Genomic DNA, 25,969 nt, shown 5'->3' with positions numbered 1-25,969 from the left:
CTTATAAAGGCAGTTTATGGAGGTAAAAGCAGTGTCGTGACTTATGAGACGAATCATCAATAATTTACAATTCACTGATTTTTACTTTACCCAACAATCCGTTAATATAGCAAAACGCACCTTTCAGCTTTTCGTGTATATTGAAACTGGCTTTTTTTGGAGATAAGGAATGAAATGCGCCTGACTGAAAAGCACTTTTTGCTATAAAACTGACATGATGATCAACACAAAGATTCAGACATCTTTCATAGCACATGATTGAGGTATATTTCTTTTAAAATAAATTTACAAGTAACGCAACAGAGTGGACTGCATACTGAACTTGACTAAAATATACATAAACTGCTCTCAGCCCTATGAATGAATATCATGGCAGAACACTATTGAGATCTCTTTTATTTCCTTCTGTGATGTTTTGCATGCAGCATAGGTCTTCCCACTATGGCGAGTCAAATAAGTGCAGGAATAACATATCTTTTGTCCAGTGTGTTCACCTCGTTCCCGAAGCCTTCCTTAGTCACCGCATTTACATTGGTGATTTCAGTGTGTCATTGTGCACTGGATGGATGCGCCGACTCACCGGACCGGCTCGCTTTCAGTTGTTTCAAATGAGAAGCTCCTCACCTTCTGTGTGTCAAATTTAATGTTTTTGTATTTTTTTTTTTAAGTCATCCAGACTCTACCTCCAGGAAACTTAAGGTGTGCGTGGGGCACCTGTGACTTTTTCCACGCAGACACATCATCAGGTAGTGATTCAAGGAGTTTGCTTGGTTTGCTTTTGCTTTGTGTTCTATTGTAGAAGCACACATTTTCTGTTTCAGCCAATCATGTACATTTACCTTTGAGAATCCAAATTTGAAATTGAGATTCAAATTCAATTATTTTTGCAGTTAACATCAAACTCTGCAGAGTTATTGTAGATGTATTAAATTACTGGGTAGGAGATCAAGAAAAGAAGGGATCTCCACTGAGGCTGTTTATGTTAAAGAGCCAGAGTTCTGTGCTAAACCCCTGTCTCTGATGCTGAAATAAAATAATTCTTTATTATTTATTTGATTTGTACGGTCAGCAAAGAGGAGTGACCATCAGCTGAGAAAGCACTAAAGCTGTGATGTTTGCTTTGAGAGTGTTGATGGAGAAGTACCAGGAGAGGAACTGATGTACTGCATGAGGAAGTGGCAGAGAAGTATGAGGAGTGTGAGGTGTGCAGCACAAGTGACTTAGTTTCAAGGGATTATATCAGTGATCTGTTCTGAGCCTTTTCTTGTTTACAGTGGTGATGGGCAGTCTGACAGGTGAGTTCAGCCAGGAGCCTCCGTGGACTGTTAGGTTTGCAGAAACCACTGTGATCTGCACTAAGAATGGAAAGCAATTTGAAGAGAGCCTGGAAAGGTGGAGGTGTGGAGAGAAGAGGAATGAAAGTCTAATAGAAGCTAGACAGAATACATGTGTGAACGACAGGGAGACCAATGGAAATGTGACGGTGCAAGGAGCAGAAGTAGTAAAGATAGTCTGAGATGGTTTGGACGTGTGCGTGGGAAGTTTAAATCCATTAAACCTTTCAGTAAACTGCACCAGTTTAATATGCATGAAGTAAAAGAGCAGAAACTAGCATTGCTACCCTGGATGTCTGACCCGGTTTCTGATAATTCACTGGAGAAAACTTCAAAAAGTGTATGCAGGGTAAACATTCGAGGGTAATAGCACCATGTGGCATGGGCAGCTGTGATAGATCTCCTTCGATGAATTTGCATGCAAGGCTCATCTTCTAGCTTGATTCGTCCTGTGTTCTCCTGTCATCTGGACATCTCCTATAAGTAAGAATAAGGCTGCAAATTGCTGGAAAACTGAGGAGAATTAAAAAGAGCCAACTCCCACATACTTTGAGGGCCTGTAACTTGATAAATATTCATAAAAAGATGGTAAAGATTTGCATGGCTTTATTAAATATACTAAAGTTATCTTGCAAATAAATGTTAATAAATGATCAGTTTGAGTATCAGCGTCAAAATGTGTAGCTTAGATGACCAGAAGTTTGGTTGTTGCCGTTGTTTCCACATTTGACTGGAGTCAAAGTTTTGAAGTTTGTTTCTTTTTCTGTCCCTTTATGACTCACCTGAATTCCCTTGAGTGATGAGCTCCATCCAACAGCCCTGCATACTTCACTAATGAGCTTTCATTTCCTTTTACTGGTACATTATCAGATCGTTGCCCCCACAGGTTCCATTAACCTCGACGACTGAGATGGACAGCCTGCATCACCTGGTCTCCATTTCAGAGCATATCCGGTCCCGTGGGGAGATGTTCCTAAGTATGCACTCTGTGATTTTCTCTGTTTACTGTTCATGAGGTAAAGTAGCTGCAGTCATTATAAGTGTGCAGCAGGGTGCAACGGGTACATCAGCTGGACTGCGTCAGGAACAGAGATAAGAAGTAGCACGTTAAGCATTACTGTAATCTGATTACTTTTTCAAGTAACGAGTAACGTAAGGTATTACTGTTGCAAAAAAGTAATTAGATTACTGTTACTTTCTCATAAGCATGCTGCGCTACTGCGTTACTAAACCATGATTTTGTTTGTGAGAGTGTCTCATGACGATGACGTACATGTGTGAGATATCTGTGGTAGCAACAGGCGTGTGTAGATCAACAATGGATTGATCTACACACTCTACAAACTCGACCATGCAGAGTTTAAGGCTTGGACGTACTGACATTACTTTGAGTTTGATTCCATAAAAAGTGACAAAAATCTTAGCGTTCACTGTAAAGTCTGCGTGAAAAGAAAACTTCTCACTACAGCAAAAAAATTAAACTTCAAATCTGAGCAAGCCCCAAGCACTCTGCCATGGAAACGTGAAATTCACAGAGAAACCCCCGGATCCCCCCCACTGACATGACCGCTGCGGCACCGGGCAAACCTCCACCAGCCCCTCTCCTGCTAAACAAGTGAAAATAGATTTAAGAGCAACAGGACTTAGTGCTGTTAAATCTTTGGTTTTATTTTTTTTTTTTGCTGTGTTTTACTTGCACACAAAAAATATTTAATTTTATATGCTGGAATTGAATTGAATCGATATACCTTTATTAGTCCCACAAGGGGAAATTTCATGCAGAAAATAGGTTTAAATGTTAAACAAATTTCTTCCGATCAGAGGATGTTGCATAGAATTTAATTTTTGCTTGTTGCAATGTGCCTAAAGTTAAAAGATTAAAACTAATATAACAAGTTTTAAAAATAGACTTTTTCATTTGATTCAATTTTATATGTTGGATTATGCAGAAAAAATAGAACTGGGCTGAAAGTTCTATGGCTTTATAATGTATTCAGGTTGTGCATCATGTTTTTAAAAAGCAACTAAATAATAAGTAACTAATTACTTTTGAAAATAAGTAATCAGTAAAGTAATGGGATTACTTTCTTGGAGAAGTAATCAGTAATTAGTAACTGATTGCTATTTCCAAGTAACTTGACCAACACTGGTCAGGAACTGGGAAAGTGGTGTTTTCTATTTATGTGTTGCCGTTTGGGTCCAGTGGAGGGTTATACTCTGTATTATAGCGGGAAATCAAGCCTCTGCATTGTGGCATACTGCCAACATATATGGCATTGGACTTTATCAGTCTTTGCTCAGTCTCTTGTAATTGTAATTATCACCAGACTTAGCCAGAGTCATTGTTTTATCAGGAAAAGAGATCCACATTCTGCGATTATATCTACAGAGAACACACGGCATGTTTTTCTCATTGTTTTACGATTTGGCGTCTTTCCACGTGTGACCTTGTTCCCACTATTGTGTTGCCAGTTATCAGTGCTGATACAGAGACCTGTTAGGCTATCCGAGCATCCACAGTGCGAGAGAAGGACAGAGGGACTGAGGAGAGTGACTCTGAGAAGAGAGATCTGTGGACGGCAGCGTGAGGGAGTGGCAGGAAAGGAAGGAAGACTGGTCAGGAGGGGCAGGGCGGTGGAGAGGACGGGGAGGGTAAGGAGTGGAGGTGGGAGTGAAGCAGAGCAGTGACGAGGGAATCAGATTTCCTAGCGTTAAGGCTGCAGAAAGGGGAGGGGAGAGGCTGGGCCAGTTTTCCCTTCAGACCCTCTCAGACTTTAAAGGAGTTGAGAGCTGAGCTCAGCTGGACTCTGAAAGTCTGACTTCACAACCCTACTGAGGTTTCTTCTTTAGGTAAGTCTCACTCAGATACTAAATCACTTAAATCCGTTTTTGGATTAGTCATGCTTGTTTTCTTTAGCTCAGCTGGCTGCATGACTTTGCCAAAGTGATGCTTCGTAATGTTTCCTATTTCTGCGTCTGCTTCTAATTTACTGTACACGATCCTCCCTCCCCCAGCTACACTTTAGATTTAGATATAGTTTTACTGGACTGGAAAGAGCACTGGCAGTGCTTGTTCACTTAAATCTGTTACAGGGTTGTGTGCAGATGTGTGCAGAGTCCTGGGTAAATATCCCCAAAGCTTCTGGGAACATCGAGCATTATGCATTAAATACTTTTAAATTAAAACTACAAATTAGAGGCATTCACAGAGAATAAAGACCGAAGCGGCTGGCTGTCATGATTGGCCTGTTTGTTCTCAACATATCCCCCTGAGTCATGTCCTTGTGTGCTTGTGTGTCTGCATGTGGTCAGTATACTCCCTGATGAAGTGACTGTGTGTGACTCACAGCCCTCAAAATAAAACATAACGTGAGCTAAGCGCAGGTTAAAAGTTTGGATTTTGAAAAAGGGTGTGTTAACCTTTCCACAGAGGAGGTGGAAGGACTCGGATGGAGCGTGAAAATGTCTGCAGTGAAAGCACGAAACATACATTAGTTAATTGAGCCAATAGCTTTCGAAAATAAGCTTTGCTTTAATGCTCTTGGATTGAGAAGCAACTGCAAATACATTCCTCGCATCACTTCAAGCATACTGTGGTGAGAGCTTAGATAAACTTGCCCCGAGTGGAGGGGAGGTTTGGGAGAGAGCAGCTATAGCAACTTTGAGATGGTTTGTTTTGATGCACATTTATCAGTGAACAGCAGAGATAGAAGGAGAATGTCAGCTTTCATTGACACGCAGCATCCAGTCTGCATTGCACATCAATAAACTGACACACTGTGTCAGTTTATCTGCTCAGAATGAGACGCTGAAAGCAGCAGATCATTGCTAAAGGTCAAAGTCCCCCGCTAAAATCAAATGTACATGTTTTTCCTGTACTGTGTAGTGCTTTCTCTCCACTTACATGTTTATTTGGTGTGAGTTTCACAGCTTTATATCTATTAGCTGCAAAAATGTCTGCTAAATGTTTCTCACCTCAGTGCGCTCAAAGCATCAAATAAAAAAATACATTCAAAAATTCCTTGTTGTGAATAGTTTCACTGGGGAACTATTTTCTTTCTTCTGTCCTGTCCTGTCACTGTATAACAAGCAAGAGCCTCTCCTCTCATCATCAATGGACAGGATCTCCCTCCTGGACAGTGATACCTCTCGTGACTGTGGTTTAGTGGAAAGAAAATACTTCCTCAGTGAAACTTCACACAAGATTTGCATTTTGTTTGTTGGACTAACTGATTACTAGAAAGAGTAATTGCACTTTTTAACACCACACACACACACACACACACACACACACACACACACACACACACACACACACACACACACACACACACACACACACTCTCCTACACCCACAAGATGGACAAACAGCACTATAAGCCAGAGGAACAACCTGTACATTTGATTTTACTATATATTATATTATTGTAAAAACTATGATTACATTATAGTTTTTATTATGTAATTTAAATATTAGCAGACATATAGGCACCTATGTTTGCAAAATAGAGATTAATTTAATTCCAAGAAACTGTTGAAATTGCAGTTCTCTTTCCTATACATCAATTATCTTATTATCTGGTGTGTTTAAACCTCTTTAGACCATCAGATAGGGAAGTTTCAAAACTGCCATCTCCTGTATCGTTACACATTGTTTTTGCTGGAGATAGAGTTGCAGAGAGTCAGTGGAGACCTCCCAGAACAAACTCTTCAGTTTAAAGTAACAGTAAAGATTTTTCCTACCATCAGTGGCTCTGAAGATTCATTGTTTATACATTCACCTAACAGGCAAAAGATTTATGGTTTGATCTTGGGAGGAGAAATAAATCCCTTTGGGGTTAAATCAGGAAGGGCATAAAAATCAGCCAAATCAAACACGCAGAGTTGCTCACTGCGGTGATCCTGCGTGAAAAAGAGACCAGCCAAGAGAAGCCCGGTTCTTCTCACCATCCAACGCACATCACTGCGTCTGGTTGTCTCAATGCCTGGTCATTATCCAGCACTGCAGCAGGGAAGTGCTGAGTAAGCTAAAGGAAAGAAGCAAAGTGAGTTTGCGTAATGATAAAAATCAGACCCAGAGAACACCTTCTGAACAAACAAAGATGGATATTATACTGTGATTATTTGCTGATTGAACTTTTGCAAAATCGGTTTAGTTTGGATTCAGGGGGAAATATTTGGAAGCGCTCACTGACATCTGGTTCTTTTTAGAAACACATTTCCACTGGCATGTGTCGAGCGTAGAGATGGATCCTGAAGGTTCACGTGAGTAAAATTCTATTCGCTCACTCTGCGACGCAGAAGCTCTGACCTTTAAGCTGACTGCTAAATTCACCCCGGCTCTGATAGTGCAGTGTGTGAGAGGTTTGTGATCTTTGTGCAGGTATCCAAGATGATCCATACATTCAGGTGATGATGGCCGGGTCGACTCTGAGGAAAGTCAAGTCCCGCTCCTGGAAGAAGAATCGTTATTTTCGCCTTTTGGAGGACGGCTTGACGATCTGGTACAAGTCCAGATGGGCGGGGAGAGGCCACTCCACCTGTAAGTGCAGAAGCACACCTGTGTGTAATAACAAGTTAGCTCCTTATTCATTTATTATTCATTTGGTAAATATATCATCAGACAAGCCGCTTTCTGTATTTTATGTTGTGGGGTTAATGAACCAAAAAGAAAAACAAACAAACAAATAAAAAACTCATAAGAGGCTTTAAAGCATATATAATTTATTGCACATAAAGCTTATGCTCATGACCGTGCTCATCTGATGGGAGAAGCTTTGTACTGAGAGGGAGACGGTACTGGAGAGGGCTGTCAAGATTATATCTTCTGCAGCATTATGACACAAACCATATCTACCCCACTGGCCCTTTCAGGGTCACATAACCCCCCTTTTTTTCTTTGCATGCTCCTTCACTGCAATTTAATTTATTTCATCATTTCGTCTCGAGAAGAAAAGTTGTTGTTAGGATGGATGTTTTTAGGCTGTTTCTTGCGGACAGATCCAGGATAGCTGTTGCCCCTGTTGCTAGTCTTTATGCTAAGCTAAGCTAACCACATTTAGATTTTTATGTACACATTCAGGCCTATTCTCATTCCACACCCTGAGGCCTAGTCACTTAAACTAATGTCACCTGGTAAGTAGGGGTTTTTCTGGATAGAGGAAGTTTTTTTTAATGCTAATCATGCCAGTATGCAAAGTCCCAACACAAAGACTCATTCTGAGTTAGAAAGAGCTGCTAGAGCTTCTGTTTTTAAGCTTTTGGGTTCACCTGACAACTCTGTGGTTAACAACACAAGGGTGTAAATTATGTAACTCCCCAGGCAAAACCACAGACCCACGGCAATGCAAATGAAAGTTTGTGAGGAGGTAGAGCAGGTCCATCTACTAATCGAAGCTTGTGCAAATGGGTGAATGAGGTATATTATATATATTGTATAGCTTTGAGTGCCATATAAGAATCAGTCTGTTTGCCATTTAAAGCAGTCCTAATCTTCACAGACTTAGCAGGTTGAGTCTGAGTCTGGAAATATGGACATTGCATACATGAGCATGGTGTTACTGTTCTCATCTAACTGTCAGCAACAAAGCAAATAGGCACATTTCCCAAAGAGACGTGGAGTCCTTTATAAACTGATTACCGACAGAGCCAAGCAGGCTCTAAGCAGGCCTGAGTTTTACTACATAAGAATTGATTAACAGCCATGGTGGTATTTCTTATGGCTTCGTTTGGCCTATAGTGACAATGCTGTCTGGCCAGCACAATTCAGCCACCGGCCCATCGCATATTGGCCAAATGACGGGTGCGCAGTGGTACTAAGGGCCACATCTGCCCTACAGAAGCTTGCTATAATCTATATCAAGCCCACCTCATGACATTTGGACCACATCTGGGCCAAAACTCATAAGAATACAACTGTGCTCAAAACCTTTTTTGCATGTCCCAATTTTGCAATTAGAAAAAGAAAACTTCATAACTTATTCGTTCAGATTATTCTTGCTAAACTCAGCATTTCCTGAGTGGTCATCCACACCCCACAGTCTGACTGCTGTAAACTATGTCAAACCACCTGATGACCTTTAGGCTGCATTTTGTCCACATGACATTTTGCAGCATCATATCTAAACCAGGTTGGGTAATTACTTATAAAAAACAAACTAAGAATAAGCCCCACATCTAAATTAAAGAGCTGTTTCCCCCTGATGGATGATACAGTAGATACACCATCTGACCTCCCCAATCCAAGTTTAACCATTCCAGCATTCTTTTGTTTTAAGAAGTATATTTGACAACATATAAACATTAGTTTGTAGGTTTTCTTGCTATAGTGTTCTTGCTAAAACATGAGGGGTTTCCAGCAATGTTTCACAAGCTGGGTCGAAGTGCTTGGGCTCAACTAAAAGTGAGAATATTTGTTATAAAAAAAAAAGAAGCAAAGTCCCAAGAATTGTCAGTGTGGTGAACATCCGTCTGCTTTAGAAACGAGTTATTGTTTGAAACAGAATGACAGGAACTCAGCTCATCGTAGCTCAAGATCCCAAAACACACCTCAAACATATGAAATGCATCAGTGTAAACCTCAAAACACTGAGCTTCCTCCATGTGATGATCATGTTACAGTTTCGGTGACTGACTTGGAAGCGGTGCGTGAAGGACATCAGTCTGAGGTCCTGCTAAGCATTGCAGAGGAGTTCCCTGCTGAACTCTGCTTCACCTTGGTGTTTCACGGCCGCCAGGGAAATCTGGACCTCGTGGCCGAGTCCCCAGATGAGGCCCAGGCCTGGATCCAGGGTGTGCGCATGCTGATTCACAAAGCTCAAACAATGGACGAGAAGGAGAGGCTGGACCAGTATCCTTTAACTGTGGCGTTTATTCTGGTGTTGGCTGATATCAGACACACTAGCAGGCGTCTAAACAAAGCTCCAAGTAGTCTGCTTTTAACCTTTTTTTCTTTCCCTCTGCAGTTAGCAGGACATTTTTGAAGTTTAAAAACATTTACTCAGCTATATGTTAGATCTGGGTTTTCCTCAGCATGTCCTCAGGTGGGTCTGGGACTGGTTTCATAAAGCTGACAAAAACAAAGACGGGAAGATGAACTTCAAAGAAGTGAAGAAGCTGCTGAAGATGATGAATGTAGAGATGAATGAGGACCATGCTCTTCATCTCTTCACGGTAAGAGAAAGGAATCAGCGATTAGCCCCGAGCTCTGACTTCAGCTCCCTTAAAAGTCTCGTGAAGGACTCAGAGCTTTTCAAATTCAAATTCAAATTTTATTTGTCACGTACACAGTCATACACAGTACGATATGTAGTGAAATGCTTGGACAACTGCTCGTGACCTAAAGAAAACAAAAAAGGAAAAGGCTATGAATAAGGCTATGAATAAGATAGGAAATAAATATGAAAAATTAAAAAGGGTAAATTTAACTAGGAAGGAATAAAATATAAATTAAGGTTAAAAATGAAATAACTGTACAACACAAATTAGAATGAAGGGTAAATTTAACTGGGAAAGAATAAGATAAAATATATAAATTAAAGTTGAAAATAAAATAACTGTACAACAAAATACACAATACACAATATAGAACTATATAAGAATGTATGAAGAAATCTAAATATAAATAAATATATACACAATAACAGCAGCATTCTCCAGCATTTTTAGACCTGAGATGTTGATGGTGAATTTATTATTAGCTGCTGCAGTGTTTGGGTCAAGGAAGGGATTAGAAATTAATATATCATAGGTAGGGGTGCAACGATACTCGTATCGATATTGAACCGTTCGATACAGTGCTTTCGGTTCGGTACGCATATGTATCGCACAATACAAAATTTGTAATTTATTTTATCAACTTTCCTTCTGACGATGATGTCTGTGTTGAGCGCTCAGTGAATCTGCGTTCGACTACTCCGCCTAGGCTGCACTGTCGAGCGCAGATCCACTGAGCGTTCAACACAGACAGCATCGTCAGAAGGAAGAGCGCAGGGCAAGCTAGCAAGACAGAAGTTAAGCTCTCCTTGCAACATGGCAAATTGAACCTCCCCCACCCTCATTCAGATCTGGCGTTTGGAATTATTTTGGTTTTCATGTGAGGTATGACCCTGAAGGTAAGCGCGTCATGGACTAAAGTAAAACAGTATGTTGGATGTGCCACGCAATGCTCAATTACATGGGTGGGAACTAGTGTGTTAGCGCAGTTAGCTTGGTAACGTGTTGGCTGTCTAGCCCCATGCAGGGGTAGCTCGTTAACGGAGATTTGCCTTGTTGTGGCGTTAACGTCATTTCAACGAGATTAACGCTGACAGCACTGGTGGGAACACAACGAATATGACTGCACATTTACGCCGACATCATCCTAGTGCAAAGACAAGTGGAAGCAGACAAAAACAACAAGCATGCATGCTACAAACTTTACCCGAGTCATTTAGATAGCCGTTAGCACATAATTCTCCTTATGGGGACCTGATATGTTTAATATTGTGGCTAGCTCAGACAAGGAGGAGACGGAGGTATCGTTTGGTCTTGCTTCCCGTGAGCTAGCCAGGGAGCACAGCCGTTTATTGACATCTGCAGAAGAACACTGCCGCTAGCTAACTGCTCAGCGCAGCAACCGCACAGCAGCAACAACAACAACAACACACAGGGCGCCCTCTGACCCCGGAAGGACACACCGTCGCAGCGAGAGGGCGTCACCCGTCACTATGGCAACATAAACAAAACATAACTGTACAAACAGAACCCCGAACAGCCCTGACCCGCTACATAGCCCCCCACCTGAGGGGTCAGTCGTCCCCGACGACCCCATTGCCCCACACAAAGTCCTGCAAATGTCCAGGTGCATTCTTTTGGCGCACCGGCCGGTCACGACCGGCGGGGGAAAAGTCACTCGGGTCAGAACATGGGGTGCCACCATCATCCCACTTCTGACACCAATGTGGCGAGCTCAGACAACGAGAAGACGGAGGTGTCGTTTGGTCTTGCTTCCCGTGAGCTAGCCAGGGAGCACAGCCGTTTATCGACATCTGCAGAAGAACACTGCCGCTAGCTAAGTGCTCAGCGCGGCAACCGCACAGCAACAACAACAACAACACACAGGGCGCCCTCTGACCCCGGAAGGGCACACCGTCGCAGCGAGAGGGCGTCACCCGTCACTATGGCAACATAAACAAAACATAACTGCACAAACAGAACCCCGAACAGCCCTGACCCGCTACAATATGCTGCTGAGAATATAGCCCAGAAGAAGCGTATAGTATAGCTTTTATTTTGGAAAGAGCCATTTCTCTGTAATAAACTCTCTTTTCCAAAGATGAGTGATTCCTCAATCAGATAGAGGTGTTACCGCGCTAGATCCGCGGCCCCGAACCGTAGTAAGGAAACCTGGCAGTTACTTGAAGGTTCCGTAACTGACTCGTAGCCGGCAACAGCTTACTATACAGGTCAACTTCGCTAGCAAAAAGATCGAAGGAGGCGTAGGAAACTGCTTCACCGAACTTTATTTCTTCTCTAAGGCACGAACACCGCGTACAGTGGGCTGAAACAGTTTACTCACAGCGAGCATCGCCGACACAACTCTGGCTGTCGAGGGAGTTATTATATTCCTTTTATTTATTTTATTTTTGTCTCTTCTGTAGCTAACCGTTACTTTTTCCCCTTCTCCGCTCTCTCTCTTCACACACACACACACACACCAGGCAGTCCCGCTACACACATCCGAATACATTTCCCATCAGGCTTCATCCTTAAAGGATGGCTTAAAGGATGAAGCCTGATGGGGCTCGCAAAATCGCTAGCCCGACGTCCCGGGGCTAGCGATTTTTCCAGTCGGGCTACCAAAATCTATCTCTGCCCTGCCCGTCGGACAATCATAGGAAGGAAAAATATATGTCAATGCTTTTGCATTATTTCGGAAATGTAGCTGGGTAATTATGTCATTGGCATCGGTGAGCCACTGTCAATATGTGACATATTGAAATCGCGTTTGAATTTGCGCTTGTTTTTTGCTTTCACTTTGCAAATGTCCAGGTGCCTTCTTTTGGCGCACCAGCCGGTCACGACCGGCGGGGGAAAAGTCACTCGGGTCAGAACATGGGGTGCCACCATCATCCCACTTCTGACACCAATGTGGCGAGCTCAGACAACGAGAAGACGGAGGTGTCGTTTGGTCTTGCTTCCCGTGAGCTAGCCAGGGAGCACAGCCGTTTATTGACATCTGCAGAAGAACACTGCCGCTAGCTAAGTGCTCAGCGCGGCAACCGCACAGCAACAACAACAACAACACACAGGGCGCCCTCTGACCCCGGAAGGACACACCGTCGCAGCGAGAGGGCGTCACCCGTCACTATGGCAACATAAACAAAACATAACTGTACAAACAGAACCCCGAACAGCCCTGACCCGCTACATAGCCCCCCACCTAAGGGGTCAGTCGTCCCCGACGACCCCATTGCCCCACACAAAGTCCTGCAAATGTCCAGGTGCATTCTTTTGGCGCACCGGCCGGTCACGACCGGCGGGGGAAAAGTCACTCGGGTCAGAACATGGGGTGCCACCATCATCCCACTTCTGACACCAGTGTGGCGAGCTCAGACAACGAGAAGACGGAGGTGTCGTTTGGTCTTGCTTCCCGTGAGCTAGCCAGGGAGCACAGCCGTTTATTGACATCTGCAGAAGAACACTGCCGCTAGCTAACTGCTCAGCGCAGCAACTGCACAGCAACAACAACACACAGGGCGCCCTCTGACCCCGGAAGGACACACCGTCGCAGCGAGAGGGCGTCACCCGTCACTATGGCAACATAAACAAAACATAACTGTACAAACAGAACCCCGAACAGCCCTGACCCGCTACAATATGCTGCTGAGAATATAGCCCAGAAGAAGCGTATAGTATAGCTTTTATTTTGGAAAGAGCCATTTCTCTGTAATAAACTCTCTTTTCCAAAGATGAATGATTCCTCAATCAGATACAGGGCTTGCAAAATCGCTAGCCCTAGCGATTTTTCCAGTCGGGCTACCAAAATCTATCATAGGAAGGAAAAATATATGTCAATGCTTTTGCATTCTTTCGGAAATGTAGCTGGGTAATTATGTCATTGGCATCGGTGAGCCACTGTCAATATGTGACATATTGAAATCGCGTTTGAATTTGCGCTTGTTTTTTGCTTTCACTTTGCAATCGCGCGAACTGTGTATAGAGAGCGACAGCACTGATTGGTGAGTGATGATAATTTGCGCACCAATTCCTCTGACATCGTCTTATCAATCGTTAGCTTACTATGCAAACATGACAAGTGAAATCTCCCGCAGCAAGCTTAAACATGTGAGAGGTTGATCGCGCAGAGAATCGCTAACCTGTGTGTGTGTGTGTGTGTGTGTGTGTGTGTGTGTGTGTGTGTGTGTGTGTGTGTGTGTGTGTGTGTGTGTGTGTGTGTGTGTGTGTGTGTGTGTAAAAAAGCAGCAGGATATATATTTTAGTTCTGCTGAGCCAAATAAGGGTGAAGAAGTGACAGCCAAAGAAAAGCTTACCACAAAACGGAAAAGTTATGACAAATCAGACTATAAGGCAAAAAGAAAGTGCAGCTTTATGGTTTCATGGACAAAAGAATTTCTGTGGCTGCAATATGACGAGCTATGTAACCGGGGCTGCACATAAGTGGTCCGCAGGTGCGCATTCGCTGTCAAAAAAAAAAAACACGCACAAGATATGAAGTTGCAACGCGTGTTTGCGTACATAAGATTTTCTGGAGGAGGACAGACATTTGTTTAAAACTCTTAAAGATGTCGAAGAAGCTCCTTTAAGCAATTACTTTGGTGTTCCTCCACCTCCAAACAAATGTCAGAAGGAGTCCGAACCACAAAAGAAGCGCGTATTCTCGGAAAAGTGGTTGCAGGAGGTGAGCTGGCTTCAAACAAATGATGAACGCACAGAGATGTGGTGCGGAATGTGCCGTGAAAATCCCACGCTAGCGGACAAAAACTGCTTTTGGACGCAAACGCGCGTTGCAACTTCTTATCTAGTGCGCGTCTTTTATGTTGACAGCGAATGCGCACATGCGGACCACTTATGTGCACCCGTGTAAATAACATAATGTTCCACCGGGTGTGTTGTTGGTTTTCTCTCGATTTCTGAGTCGACAAGCGCCTTTGTTACTGGGACCAGTCATTTTAAGAAAGGCCCCCATTAGAACCCATGAGAAATGCAAGAAACGCATTATTGCTCAGTCTGCAATATCTTTCCCAGAACAAACACCAATTGCAAATAACATACTAAAAATAAACCTGAAAAATCTGTTTAGAACAGCTACTATGTTGCAAAGAGTGAACTACCACTGGCACAATTTAGCAGTCTTTGCAAACTTCAAAAAGCAAATGCCCTCGATCTTGGTTCCACTTGTCTCTTACCTGTGACTTCAGTGGAAATTTCAAAGTCAGGATCTGACACAGACTGATTCATGTCCTACACAGTTCTTACAGAAATTTCTGTTCAATTAGAACCAAGTATTTGAGTTGATGATTGTAATTTTTATACAATGTTGTAATTTGTTTTTCAACAATTTTTTTGATTAATGTTTTGTTTCCTTTACAATTTTATACTTTAATGTATAATATTGTAAAGGAAACAAAACAGGAAACAAAACATCAATCAAAAAATTGCTCTCTTTTTTATTCGGGCTACTTACATTTATTTTGGGCGACCAAAAACTGAAGAGTCCCTGCCTGAAGGGCTACCAGGGATTTTGAAATTTTGAGAGCCCTGAGATATATTTATTTTTTTAATTACTTTTGTTTCAGCAACATTAAATTTAAAAACTGTACTTTTGAGTTAAAATATATATTTATAATTTTAATAAATGACAAATTAAAAAGGCATGAACATTTTTTTTGTATCGAAAAAATATCGAATCGTGACACCAAAGTATCGAACCGAACCGAACCGTGAATTTTGTGTATCGTTGCACCCCTAATCATAGGTACAGCTCAGCTCAGTTTGCTAAACTTACAAAATTACAAAACATTATACAAAAAATATGACTATTAGAAGAAAATAAACTCTAAATATACAACAAGTAAGAGACTTTTTCTTTTTTCTCCTCAGATGGCTGATAAGTCAGAGAGCGGCTCTTTGGAAATCGAGCAGTTTGTCTTTTTCTATAAGATGCTGACGCAGAGGGATGAAGTGTGGAAGGTGTTCCAGGACTACTCTGAAGATGGAGAGAAGCTGATGTTGGAGGAGCTGCAGAGCTTCCTGAGTGTGGAGCAGCACGAGGGAGAGCAGAGCGCTCAGCACGCCCAGGAGCTCATCGAACGCTACGAGCCGTCTGAGACAGGTAACAAGGTAACACACTGCACCCTCATCTAGAGACCTGCACCCGAGGAAGCGCAGGACTGTTGCACAAATGCTATGAAATACAGCCACACCTGTTTTCTATAGTAACAGGAACACACACAAGCTGTTTTAGTGTATTTATTGTAAATAAAACCAGAGAAAGCTAATGTGGTATTGACCCAGTTCAAGGAGATATAGGTTACTGCATTATTATTATTATTATTATTATTATTATTAAGGTGCTTTATATTGTAAGATAAAGACTCACAGTAATACAGAGAAAACTCCAACAATCAAACAACCTCCCATGAGCAAGCACTTGGTGACAGTGGGAAGGAAAAACTCCCATTTAACTCGAAGAAACCTCCAGCAGAACCAGGCTTGGGAAGGGGTGGCAGTCGGGGTCGATGGGATACTAAGATAAGAAAAGAATTTTTAAAAAGAAGAAAATAATATGAAATCATAAGAAAATTGATATAAAAAGGAAGCTAATGTCGATACTCTGCTGTTTGCAGATGGGTTTAACGTCACGCTGAGTGCAAACCACAAAGATGCTTCAAACAAGATTTATTCTTGCTTGATTCTGAAGAAAAGTTTCCCTGTCTTTATCTCTGTGCAGCCAAGAAGCAAGGCGCCATGTCCTTAGATGGCTTCCAGATGTACCTGTGCTCCCAGGAGGGCTCCATATTCAAACCCGAGCATCAGGACCTTTACCAGGACATGAGTCAGCCGCTCAGCCACTACTTCATCTCCTCTTCACACAACACCTACTTACTGGAGGACCAGCTACGGGGACAGAGCAGTTTGGAGGCCTACATTCAGTGAGGGCAACCCAGACACACACAACTTCATACACTTGTCACAAAGTGGTAAATTAGCTAAATAGACTAAAACAGTTTTTCTGTATTAGGCTGTGAACCTTTTTTATTTTTGTTTATTGTAACCTTTTAATGTGGGAACGTGTTGAACCTGACTCATTGCAGCCCTGTTGGCTGTGTGGTGATGACAGGTTAAGAGTTAAAAGAACTGTGTGTGTGTGCAGGGCTCTGAAGAGAGGCTGTCGTTGTGTAGAAGTGGACTGCTGGGACGGCTATGATGGGGATCCTGTTGTGTATCATGGTCACACTTTGACTTCAAAAATCCTCTTTAAGGACGTCATTTCAACGCTTAAAGAATACGCCTTCAGGGTGAGCAGCTTATGAAGCACTGCTTCACCTAACTGTACCTGTTTTTTTTTTTTTTTTTTTAATCTCTACTGTTTTTTTTAGCTTTGCAGCCCACTGATCAATAAGCAATTTCCCACTTACTGTTACTATGCTGTACACAAGCCCCTCTTTGCACAATTTCCAGTGAAACTAAGAGATCAGGTTACTGTGCTTTTCTTATTGTCCAGCACATTTGGGAGTCTTTCCTTCTAATGAAGCCATTAATGAACACTAATTAAATTCCACTAACCCCTAATGTATTTGACTGGGCTGTGCGAACCTCAGTCCAACACAAAAACAATTAGATAAATTCAAAACAGTCTCTGCTGGCAGTAATAGAAACAATGTGTTTATTTCTGCAGATATAATTTACAGGACTGTGTTTGTGTGCCCAGAAAAGTGTAAAGCTCACATTCAGTTAGTAACTTTCCCTGCCGCTGGAATCCAATGTTCTCCTACTGAGTGACCCACATGGAAAACAACCAGGAATTTCTAATGTGTCTCTGCTTGATCCTGCTCAAACTTTCCTACAGAGCTTCATAGGAAGATGTGATGAGGAATCTGTTTTGGAGGAATGTGGAAACTTATGCTCAACAGTGCAAAGACATTTGCCACTTGGCAAAACAGTCTCTTGTTCGTTGTAACTATATTGCATCTTATATGTTTGGTAGGCGTCCGAGTTCCCTGTCATCCTGTCGATTGAGAATCACTGCAGTGTGGAACAGCAGACGGTCATGGCCCAGTACCTGAGACAGATCCTGGGGGACATGCTGCAGACCACCCTGCTGGATGGACAGGTCCCTCAGCAGCTCCCATCTCCACAGGTCAGAATCTGTCAGTTAAACCATGAGAATGTTTATCATTTAATAGTCATATTAAACTCAAGGGTTCAGTCATTTACCAGACACGTAAGAGGATAGTTAAACTCTAACATAGTGACCTCTGAGAAAGGAAAGATAAAGATTTGAGGCCAGATTGACAGAATGAACAAGTCCAGGAATGCAGGATTTGTTTCAGAAGCAATAGATATCGAATTCAAAGCTCGAGGCTCCAAAATCCTGGACCTAGAACTGAACTGGTAATCTTGCATTTATAAAATGTCAAATACTTCTCTGCTTCCTAGATCACATGGTCACAAGTATTTACAATAATTCTGTTCCTGCTTCATGTTTTTATCTTTGCAGTCTATCAGAATAGTTTTGCATGATTCACAGTTAAAAAAATAATGCATATGTGTCTTACACTGGGCCTCAGTGCCCTCAGCTCTCAGTTCTTCTGTCTGAAAAAAGGTGGATCAACCCCCCCCATAAACCTCTTAAAAAAAACCCATAAATTTCCATCCTGGAAATTACTCAGAAATCGTACTCAGTATAAAGAACTCAAACATTTTAAGGATCCTGTCATGGTCGTTGTAATATTTGTTTCTTTTGTTATGCTCATTTTGCTGTTTCCCTTCACCATCTACATTCCCTGATCTATGTCTTTTAGTTACTTCTTGTTCCATGTTGAAAGATACTTCTGTCTTGTTCTTGCCTTTGTCATTTCCGCTCCTTTCTCGATTGTCTGTTCTGCTATCATCATTTCCACCTCCCAGCCAGTGCTCTTTTAACATTCAGGCTGTGGTTGAATAATCTGTTTTTCTGAGGAGAGTAGGCTGTGAAGTAATGTGGAAAGTACTGGCATGGCAGCCTTTATAAAAGCTGTCAATAGTCCAAATACTCTCGGAGCAGCAGTGCTACTAGGGATGGAAATTCATAAGAATTTAGTGATTCCAATTCCATTATCATTACATTATATCGAAATCACTTTTTGATTCTCATTGGCTCTTCTTTGAGAGTCATCATCGCTATTCACTAAGCAGCATATTAAAGAGATTGTGATCATTTTGTGGAACAAAAATAAATGTCCATGTCTATGCTGCGGACTGCTCTAGCATTTTCCTCCTCTGGCACATGAACTAAAATCAGCTGATTGTAGTACAAGTACCCACATAGCAAAATTGGTATGGCCTGGATCTGCCCACACAATGTGCTTACATATGGCCCGCATACCGCAAAGAATTGCCAGAGGTGGCCCACACACGGACCAGCACAAGGCCAGTTGCAGACACACTGGTGTGCTGGCCCAGAACAGTTTCACCTCTGGCCCCAGATATCAGCCTAATGTGTACCTTAATCAAGCCACGTAATAACAACATGTGCCAGAACATAATAGTGCAAAAGTAACATGATGAAACTCTGTTCAGACAGTGAATGGACTGACTCTTTTATAGCACTTTTCTTCTCTCCCGGGTCACTCAAAGTGCTCTCTACAACATGCCACATTCACCCAATCACACACTTTCTCTAAACTGAGTGCTTCCTAACTACATTCATACACAGACATGCAGACTGGAGGAGCCAGAGATCAAACAACCAAACTTCCAATCAGTAGGTGACCTGCTCTACCTCCTGAGCTTCAGCCACCCAGTGGTAAACATGAGTAAACTCTCACTAGGTTTTGGATAAAGTGTACACTCACAAACCTGTCAAATCTGCATTTGAAACGTTGGCTACCATAACAGTATAGTATTGCAACATGGCATTTGGATCTTCTAACTAAAATAGGAAAATAGGAACATAAATATTGCCATCATTTCAGATTGCACTTGAATTTTGAAGGGATTGGGTGAATGAGGCATGTTGTATACAGTGCTTTGAGTACTCCGGGAGAGTAGAAAAGTGCTATATGAGAATCACTCCATAGCTGAAATCACAGGTTTAAAACCACAAGCATTGCTTCTTTTCTTTCAGCGGTGACTTTTATATTAAGCTAGCATTTTGCATTTTTTAAAGGAAATTTTTCAGTTTTGGTGATTTTTTTTTTAATTTTTATTTTTTTATATAAACCTTAACTCGTTTAGCAGTTATGCTACACTTAGCCAAGAGGTATGAAATGTTTTTGGACAACACCCTGATGATTTAACCGGAGGAAAAACCTGATGACTATTAAAAATTCAGTAACTTTTTAAAGATTAATGGTCAGCCTGTGTCTTATTATCCATCTCACACACAGACTGAAAGTACTTGTATAACTCTTCTCCATTAAAGCACTCAGGACAATCAATGCTAACTTAAAGTAATGGCTGTGAAAAATCCCACTGAGGTTTTAGCCACTTAAAAGGGGGCACATTGATGCATTTACAATAAAGTACAAGAATATGGAACACCTTTATTAGAAGTGTGTGTATGAAAAAAACTGAAATTTAGTCTTCAGTCACTTTGTCCTTTTTATTGTACCCACATTCTAACGGCAGATCCAAGTGGCATCTATGGATATGGCTGTGTAACTATGTTAAAATAAGATAATCATTTAAACACTTAAATTTAAAGAAAAAGACAGTGGATAAGTGGACATGCTCCCATATGTCTTCATTACAGGAACTGAAGGGCAAGATTTTGCTAAAAGCCAAGAAGATTGGTGGCCTAGAAGAATATGTCGATGAAACCTGTACAGATGAAGTGAGTGATGAGGAAGAGATGGCCAACTGTGATGCTGAGATGGCTTCGACAGAAGATTCACCTGACAAGGTAGATGGATGCAGTAACTACTTTCTCTCTCTGTTTCCATAGTTCATATCAAAGTGGGAATTAAAACAGATAGAGAGCAGAAAAAGGGAACCATATAGATAGTAAGACGAGGCAGGATTGGATGGTGCTTGATAGTAAAGGAAGGCAGGAAACTTGGCTGGGATTCAAGAGACACCGAGGCGAGACAAGAGTTGATGGGAGATAGTGTAAGAGAAACAGGAAACAGATATTTCAGGCCAATACAAGATGCACTTAAGTGAGACACAATTTCCAGGCTTCTCAGCCTGCACTTTGAAGTGAAGGAACTATATTATCTTCAAAGTAGTGCTTAAGATGTGCTAATTTTTACACTTAAAGTTTACTAATGGGTCAACCATGGTGGCAGTGAGAGAATAACTGGAATTGTTTGTGGCTTAAATAAATCCATTAATCCATAAGAGTCAATGAGAAAGAGACCAAAATGTAAGAAATCCTAATCATGTTATTCACATTTTTCAAAGCTGATATATTCTGCTCATAGTTTTAAGAGGGAGTTTTTCTTTCTGACTGTAACCAAGTGCTTGCTCATAGGGAATCGCCTGATTGTTGAGGTTTTCTCTCTGTTATTGTAGGGTCTTTACAACATAAAGCATCTTGAGGCAACTGTTGTTCTGATGTGGTGCTATATAAATCGAATAAAACGTCTAGCTCTTTGTTCCTATTTTAGACTCTACAGTCCATCAACTGTCACAAACATATTGTTTTTGTTCCTTTCCCTTGAAGCCACAAGGAGGTTAGAGCCTTTATTCTGATTGGCTGCCCCTCCTGAGATGATCATTTTAGAAATATCTTGCCTCTCTCTCTGACATCACAAAGGCCAAGAATAGAAAAACTATGTGAAACCAAGTCACAGAGTTTACTTACACACACTGAAACAGTGTCCATGTTTAACACGAGCATCCACATACACATGTTAGATAATAAGAAAAAGCAGTTTATTATTCTGTATCCTCCTGGTCATATAGATGAAAAGCTGGTAAAGAAACGAAACGTAGCTAAACCTATACTCTACATATACTACATATACAACTAAAATAATGTCAAAATAGGGCTGTAAATAAATAGTAGTTAGCCAGTAATTTGTCCAGTACCCTCGTGAAATTGAAAAGACTTTATGAAAAGTCTGGGTGTAAATGCAATAAACACTGGACCTACCACATAGAGTCACAAATGCCATGTCTTAAATAAAAATGTATATTTATTTTAAATAAAATTGAAAATTCTTCAGTTTTTAGGCGACCACTTTTTTCTGGCAAACACAAATGGATATTAAATAAATAATTAATATACTTACTGTACTGATTCAAATGCACTAGACTGACTGATAAGGGCGGTTAGGGCGTCACCTTTAATTACCTGGCATGTTTGAATGTTTAAAGTGATGTTTTGAGCTTTGTTGACTGATTATATATTTTTATGCTGCAGAAGTCTAAAGCAAAATCCAAAATGTCCAGGGAGCTGTCAGACCTGGTGGTTTACTGCAAGAGCGTGCACTTCGACGGCTTTGAGCACGCCCATTCACACGCCAAATGCTACGAGATCTCCTCATTCTCTGAATCCAAGGCCAAGAAGCTCGCTAAGGAAGCAGGTAGACGAAGGAGTAGTATATTCCTCAGATAATAAATGAGCTGTTAAACGATTGTGACGTGTCATACAAGTGTATTACAATATTTGAAACTGTATCTGACTTAAAGGTGGAGAAGTAGGTAGAGTTATCTATGCTGTAGAAATCTATTGCATTTGTTCTCTTCAAACATTTTCTCAGGGACGGACTTTGTGCAGTACAACACACGGCAGCTGAGCAGGACTTACCCCAGCGGCCTCAGGACAGACTCATCCAATTACAACCCCCAGGACATGTGGAGCGTGGGCTGTCAGATAGGTGAGGACAAGCTCGCCCTCTGCTGGTGTAAAATCTGAACTCACCGCCAGTGCAAAACCGGTGTATCCATTAGGGTTAAGTACGACCTCCTTATTTTACACAGTGTAAGAACGCCTGAATGATATTGATCAGAAATGCTGTTACAAAAAAGCAGCAGCATTATCTGGGCTTTTCTTCCTGTAGGCGAGTATAATATTTGCTAGTGTGATGATTGCTATATGTGTGATGTTTTTTGGTTTAGTGCATCCAGAAAATTGCATTACTGATAGTTTAGAAGTCCAAACAAGAGGAAGGTTTTTGCACTGGTGTCAGCACACGTACTAAAAGTAATTGGTAGGAAGTCATTTCTGTAATGCTTGACCATTCTGTCAAATATTCAGGTTATGTTATTTGTATCTGCAGGTGGATTTGGTAAATGAGTACTAGTTATATATATTTCAAATTTCTGCCAGATGAAAAACTTTGGCTTCCTCGTCACAGTTTCAGGGTTTTCTTTTATCATGCTGGAAATAATGTGTTTAAGGTCTTGATGTATTGTTGAGTTTGAGGCGAGGCGTCTGTCATGCATCCGTCCTATAGTACTGGTCAGAATTTAATCAAACTTGGATACACACACTGATCACTAATGGGTCTTCAACTAAACTATACTCAAGGTCAGCATCACATTTGTCGTTCTACCGGCAGTAATGTGTGAATTGTGATGAATGGTGAATCGGATGAGCTCGCACATTACCGATGTTCTGGTATTTAAGTTGTTGAGAACCGAAGAGAGAGTACCTTTCAGTTTAACTTTTTTGCGATTTCCTGCCTCTTTGGAGCTAAAGGAAGCCACCCAATCACATGACACATCATTGGAAAGGTCATCCTCTATTGAGCACATCAGGATTGAGTAGGCTAGCTCAAATAAGTCCAACGATATAGACCAAAAACAAATGTAAATTACATAGGACATAAATGAATAGGCTGGTTCTCAGGAGGATATACAGCATGAGTTGTTCTTGTGAATTTGTTCACAAATTCCACTGTATCTTCTGCTAAAGGAAGTAACAAAGGGAAGGACTGGAGTATCTTGCAGCATGTGACACTCGAGGCTATGGAGAGGCCCAACACACAGAGACCGACACGCTTTTATGGCAGTTCAATTAGACTCTTTTCTTTCCACTTCATTGTTTGCACACACACTGCTTTTACAGCTCATGCATTTATTATTGTGTAATATTATATTAGGAAGTAATTATCCTTGTGGACATCCTCAGTGCCACACCATGTTTATTTTTAGATGGGTTAGAGCTAAGAGCTGGGTATCTAACATCATCAAGGTGGCTAAAGAGGCTTGACAGGACAGATGGTTCCTGTCACAAGTGCTCACACTGATGGTATCTGCTTAGGATGAAAGCTCGTCTCCTGTAGCCCTTTTCACATTAACTCTGACAGCTCTACAGACTCTGGGAAATTATCCTAGATTGCCATTCAGTAAAAAAAAAAAGTAAATCAAATTATTGTCTGCCTCTTTCCCAAAGTGGCTTTGAATTTCCAGACAGCCGGTCTGGAAATGGATCTAAATGATGGGTTGTTCAGGCAGAATGGCTGCTGTGGCTACGTCATAAAGCCCGATTTCATGAGAGATGGGAACACTCAGTTCAGTCCAGATAGACCTGAGGAGCGGGAAGGGTACAAACCACTCCGCCTATCCATACAGGTACAGAGCTCTATGAAAATCTGTTTATTTTACCTCCAGTGTGGAAATCTGAGATGTGGTGTGAGAGGTAAAGTACGCTAAAATGGTTTGCATCTTTATCAGGTGATCAGCGGGCAACAACTGCCAAAGGTGAACCAGAAAGAAGGCTCTATTGTTGACCCGCTGGTGCGAGTGGAGATCTACGGAGTACCACAGGACCAGGCAAAGGATGAGACCAGCCACATTAACAACAATGGTGACTGAGTATTCAACACTTAGACCACTCAGTGGACAAATTTTGGGTATAAAGTCGATCCCAGTTGGTTATATTCACTCCTCTGCTGCCCTCCTCCTGCAGGGTTTAACCCCGTGTGGAATGAAACTCTAGATTTCACCATCCACACCCCTGAGCTGGCGCTGGTTTGCTTTGTGGTGGAAGACCATGACAAAGCATCAAGGAACGACTTCATTGGACAGTACACTCTGCCCTTCATGTGCATCCAACCAGGTGAGCAGAGCATGGAGAGCTCCAGTCTTACCTCTTAGTACAAGAAGACTGCATCACACAAACTAACTAGCCTTGCTCTCCTCATGATATTTCAAACCTTTTGGGGTGTCCCAGGCCATGGGTGATGTCATCATCAACAATAAGCCTGTAAAACTGTAAAAAATAGTCCAAAGTTTAAGCCCTCCTTCTTTGCATTTCATATTTTCCGAAACCACTCAATGCACTGGATTCTTGGTAAGCAGATTCTGGCCCCCACGCCGTGTAATGGACACTGTTGGGCTTTTTGTCTCCAATATTCAGAAGCTCTTTTTCTAGCATTAAAAAGTGCCTTGAGACTTGTTTTGAAATTCTTCTTTTTTCCAGGATATCGTCACATACATCTGCTGTCTAAGGATGGAACAGCTATCCCGCCCTCATCGCTCTTTGTTAACATCAGCATTTCTGAGCTCACATGAAGAACAACGAGAAACCAGATGTGGTCACAAGGACGACATGGAGCAGTACTTCGATCTGCCAACGCTACATAAGACTGTCAAAATGAACCACAGGGAACAGATCATCTCAGAAATCAGCATTATTGAATTTGAGTTTTCAACAGTGACAAAGTGGAGTGCATCTCTTTTAAACCAATCTATAATTTTTAACCACGGAATAAGATAAACTAGGCCATGCAGTACTATTTATTTAGGTTTTTAAGTCCAATATATGCAACTTTACATTCCAGAAATTGTAAAAAATATTTTAAATGATGGATGTGAAAGTAAGACAAAAGACTGCAGCATGTAGAGAATGTCAAAATATCTGTAACAGTACTGAAAGGTTAGATGTGGGGAAAAAAGACAAATCTCAGTATTAAAAATCCAGAAATATACTCACAACTTTGCATGAATGACTTATTTCTAATGAATGAATGAATGTTCTACAAGGCCATGTTGTGTATAATGTAAATATGTCTTTGTATGTGATTTTCTGAGTGGTTAAAAACCTGTGTGTGAAATTCAGTTGTTCAGAAACATTTGTGGCTTGTTAATTTTTTTCCCCAACCTTGTTTCTAGAAATTTGGGGAACGTCTTAAAATGTAAATTAAACAGAACACAAACACTTGCAAACAGTTGTTTATCCATCCCAGCTGGGACAGGGCGAGAGGTGGGGAACACCCCGGACAGGTTGGCAGTCTGTCACATGGAGACAGACAACCATTCACACATATGACCTATTCAGAGTCAGCTGTTATCCCAACATACATGTCCTTCGACTCCCGAGTACCCGGAAAGAACTGACATAGGAACCTGAAGTGGATTCAAATTCAGGAGCTAAGTATAAGAAACCCAGCATTTAACAGAAAATTGTAATAAGTCAACATGTCGAAACAGAATTTAAAAAAATTATCTATGCATGCAAAATATTTCAGAGCTAATGG

General features: G+C 41.5%; 1 protein-coding gene across 2 annotated transcripts; it reads left to right on the top strand.

Annotated features, from left to right (window-relative positions):
* Positions 1 to 1,961: 1,961 nt before the first annotated feature.
* Positions 1,962 to 25,048, top strand: plcd4b (phospholipase C, delta 4b). 2 transcript variants are annotated; one of them, XM_080903176.1, is made up of 16 exons: positions 1,962 to 2,311; positions 6,546 to 6,599; positions 6,718 to 6,876; positions 8,955 to 9,183; positions 9,377 to 9,506; positions 15,438 to 15,669; positions 16,288 to 16,489; positions 16,711 to 16,855; positions 17,545 to 17,697; positions 20,293 to 20,442; positions 21,907 to 22,069; positions 22,247 to 22,363; positions 23,884 to 24,062; positions 24,165 to 24,297; positions 24,400 to 24,549; positions 24,913 to 25,048. In XM_080903176.1, the coding sequence occupies exons 1-16, from the start codon at positions 2,245 to 2,247 to the stop codon at positions 25,002 to 25,004; spliced, it is 2,355 nt and encodes a 784-aa protein (XP_080759302.1). In that variant the 5' UTR covers positions 1,962 to 2,244; the 3' UTR covers positions 25,005 to 25,048. The 2 variants fall into 2 exon arrangements, with proteins under 2 accessions (XP_080759302.1, XP_080759303.1); XM_080903177.1 differs by lacking the exon at positions 1,962 to 2,311 and adding an exon at positions 4,088 to 4,184.
* The last annotated feature ends 921 nt before the right edge of the window (positions 25,049 to 25,969 follow it).

The sequence above is a fragment of the Rhamphochromis sp. 'chilingali' genome, assembly GCF_963969265.1.
Source record: "Rhamphochromis sp. 'chilingali' genome assembly, chromosome: 14".
NCBI classification, from domain to species: Eukaryota; Metazoa; Chordata; class Actinopteri; order Cichliformes; family Cichlidae; genus Rhamphochromis; species Rhamphochromis sp. 'chilingali'.
This window is presented reverse-complemented; position numbering and strand designations above follow the sequence as displayed.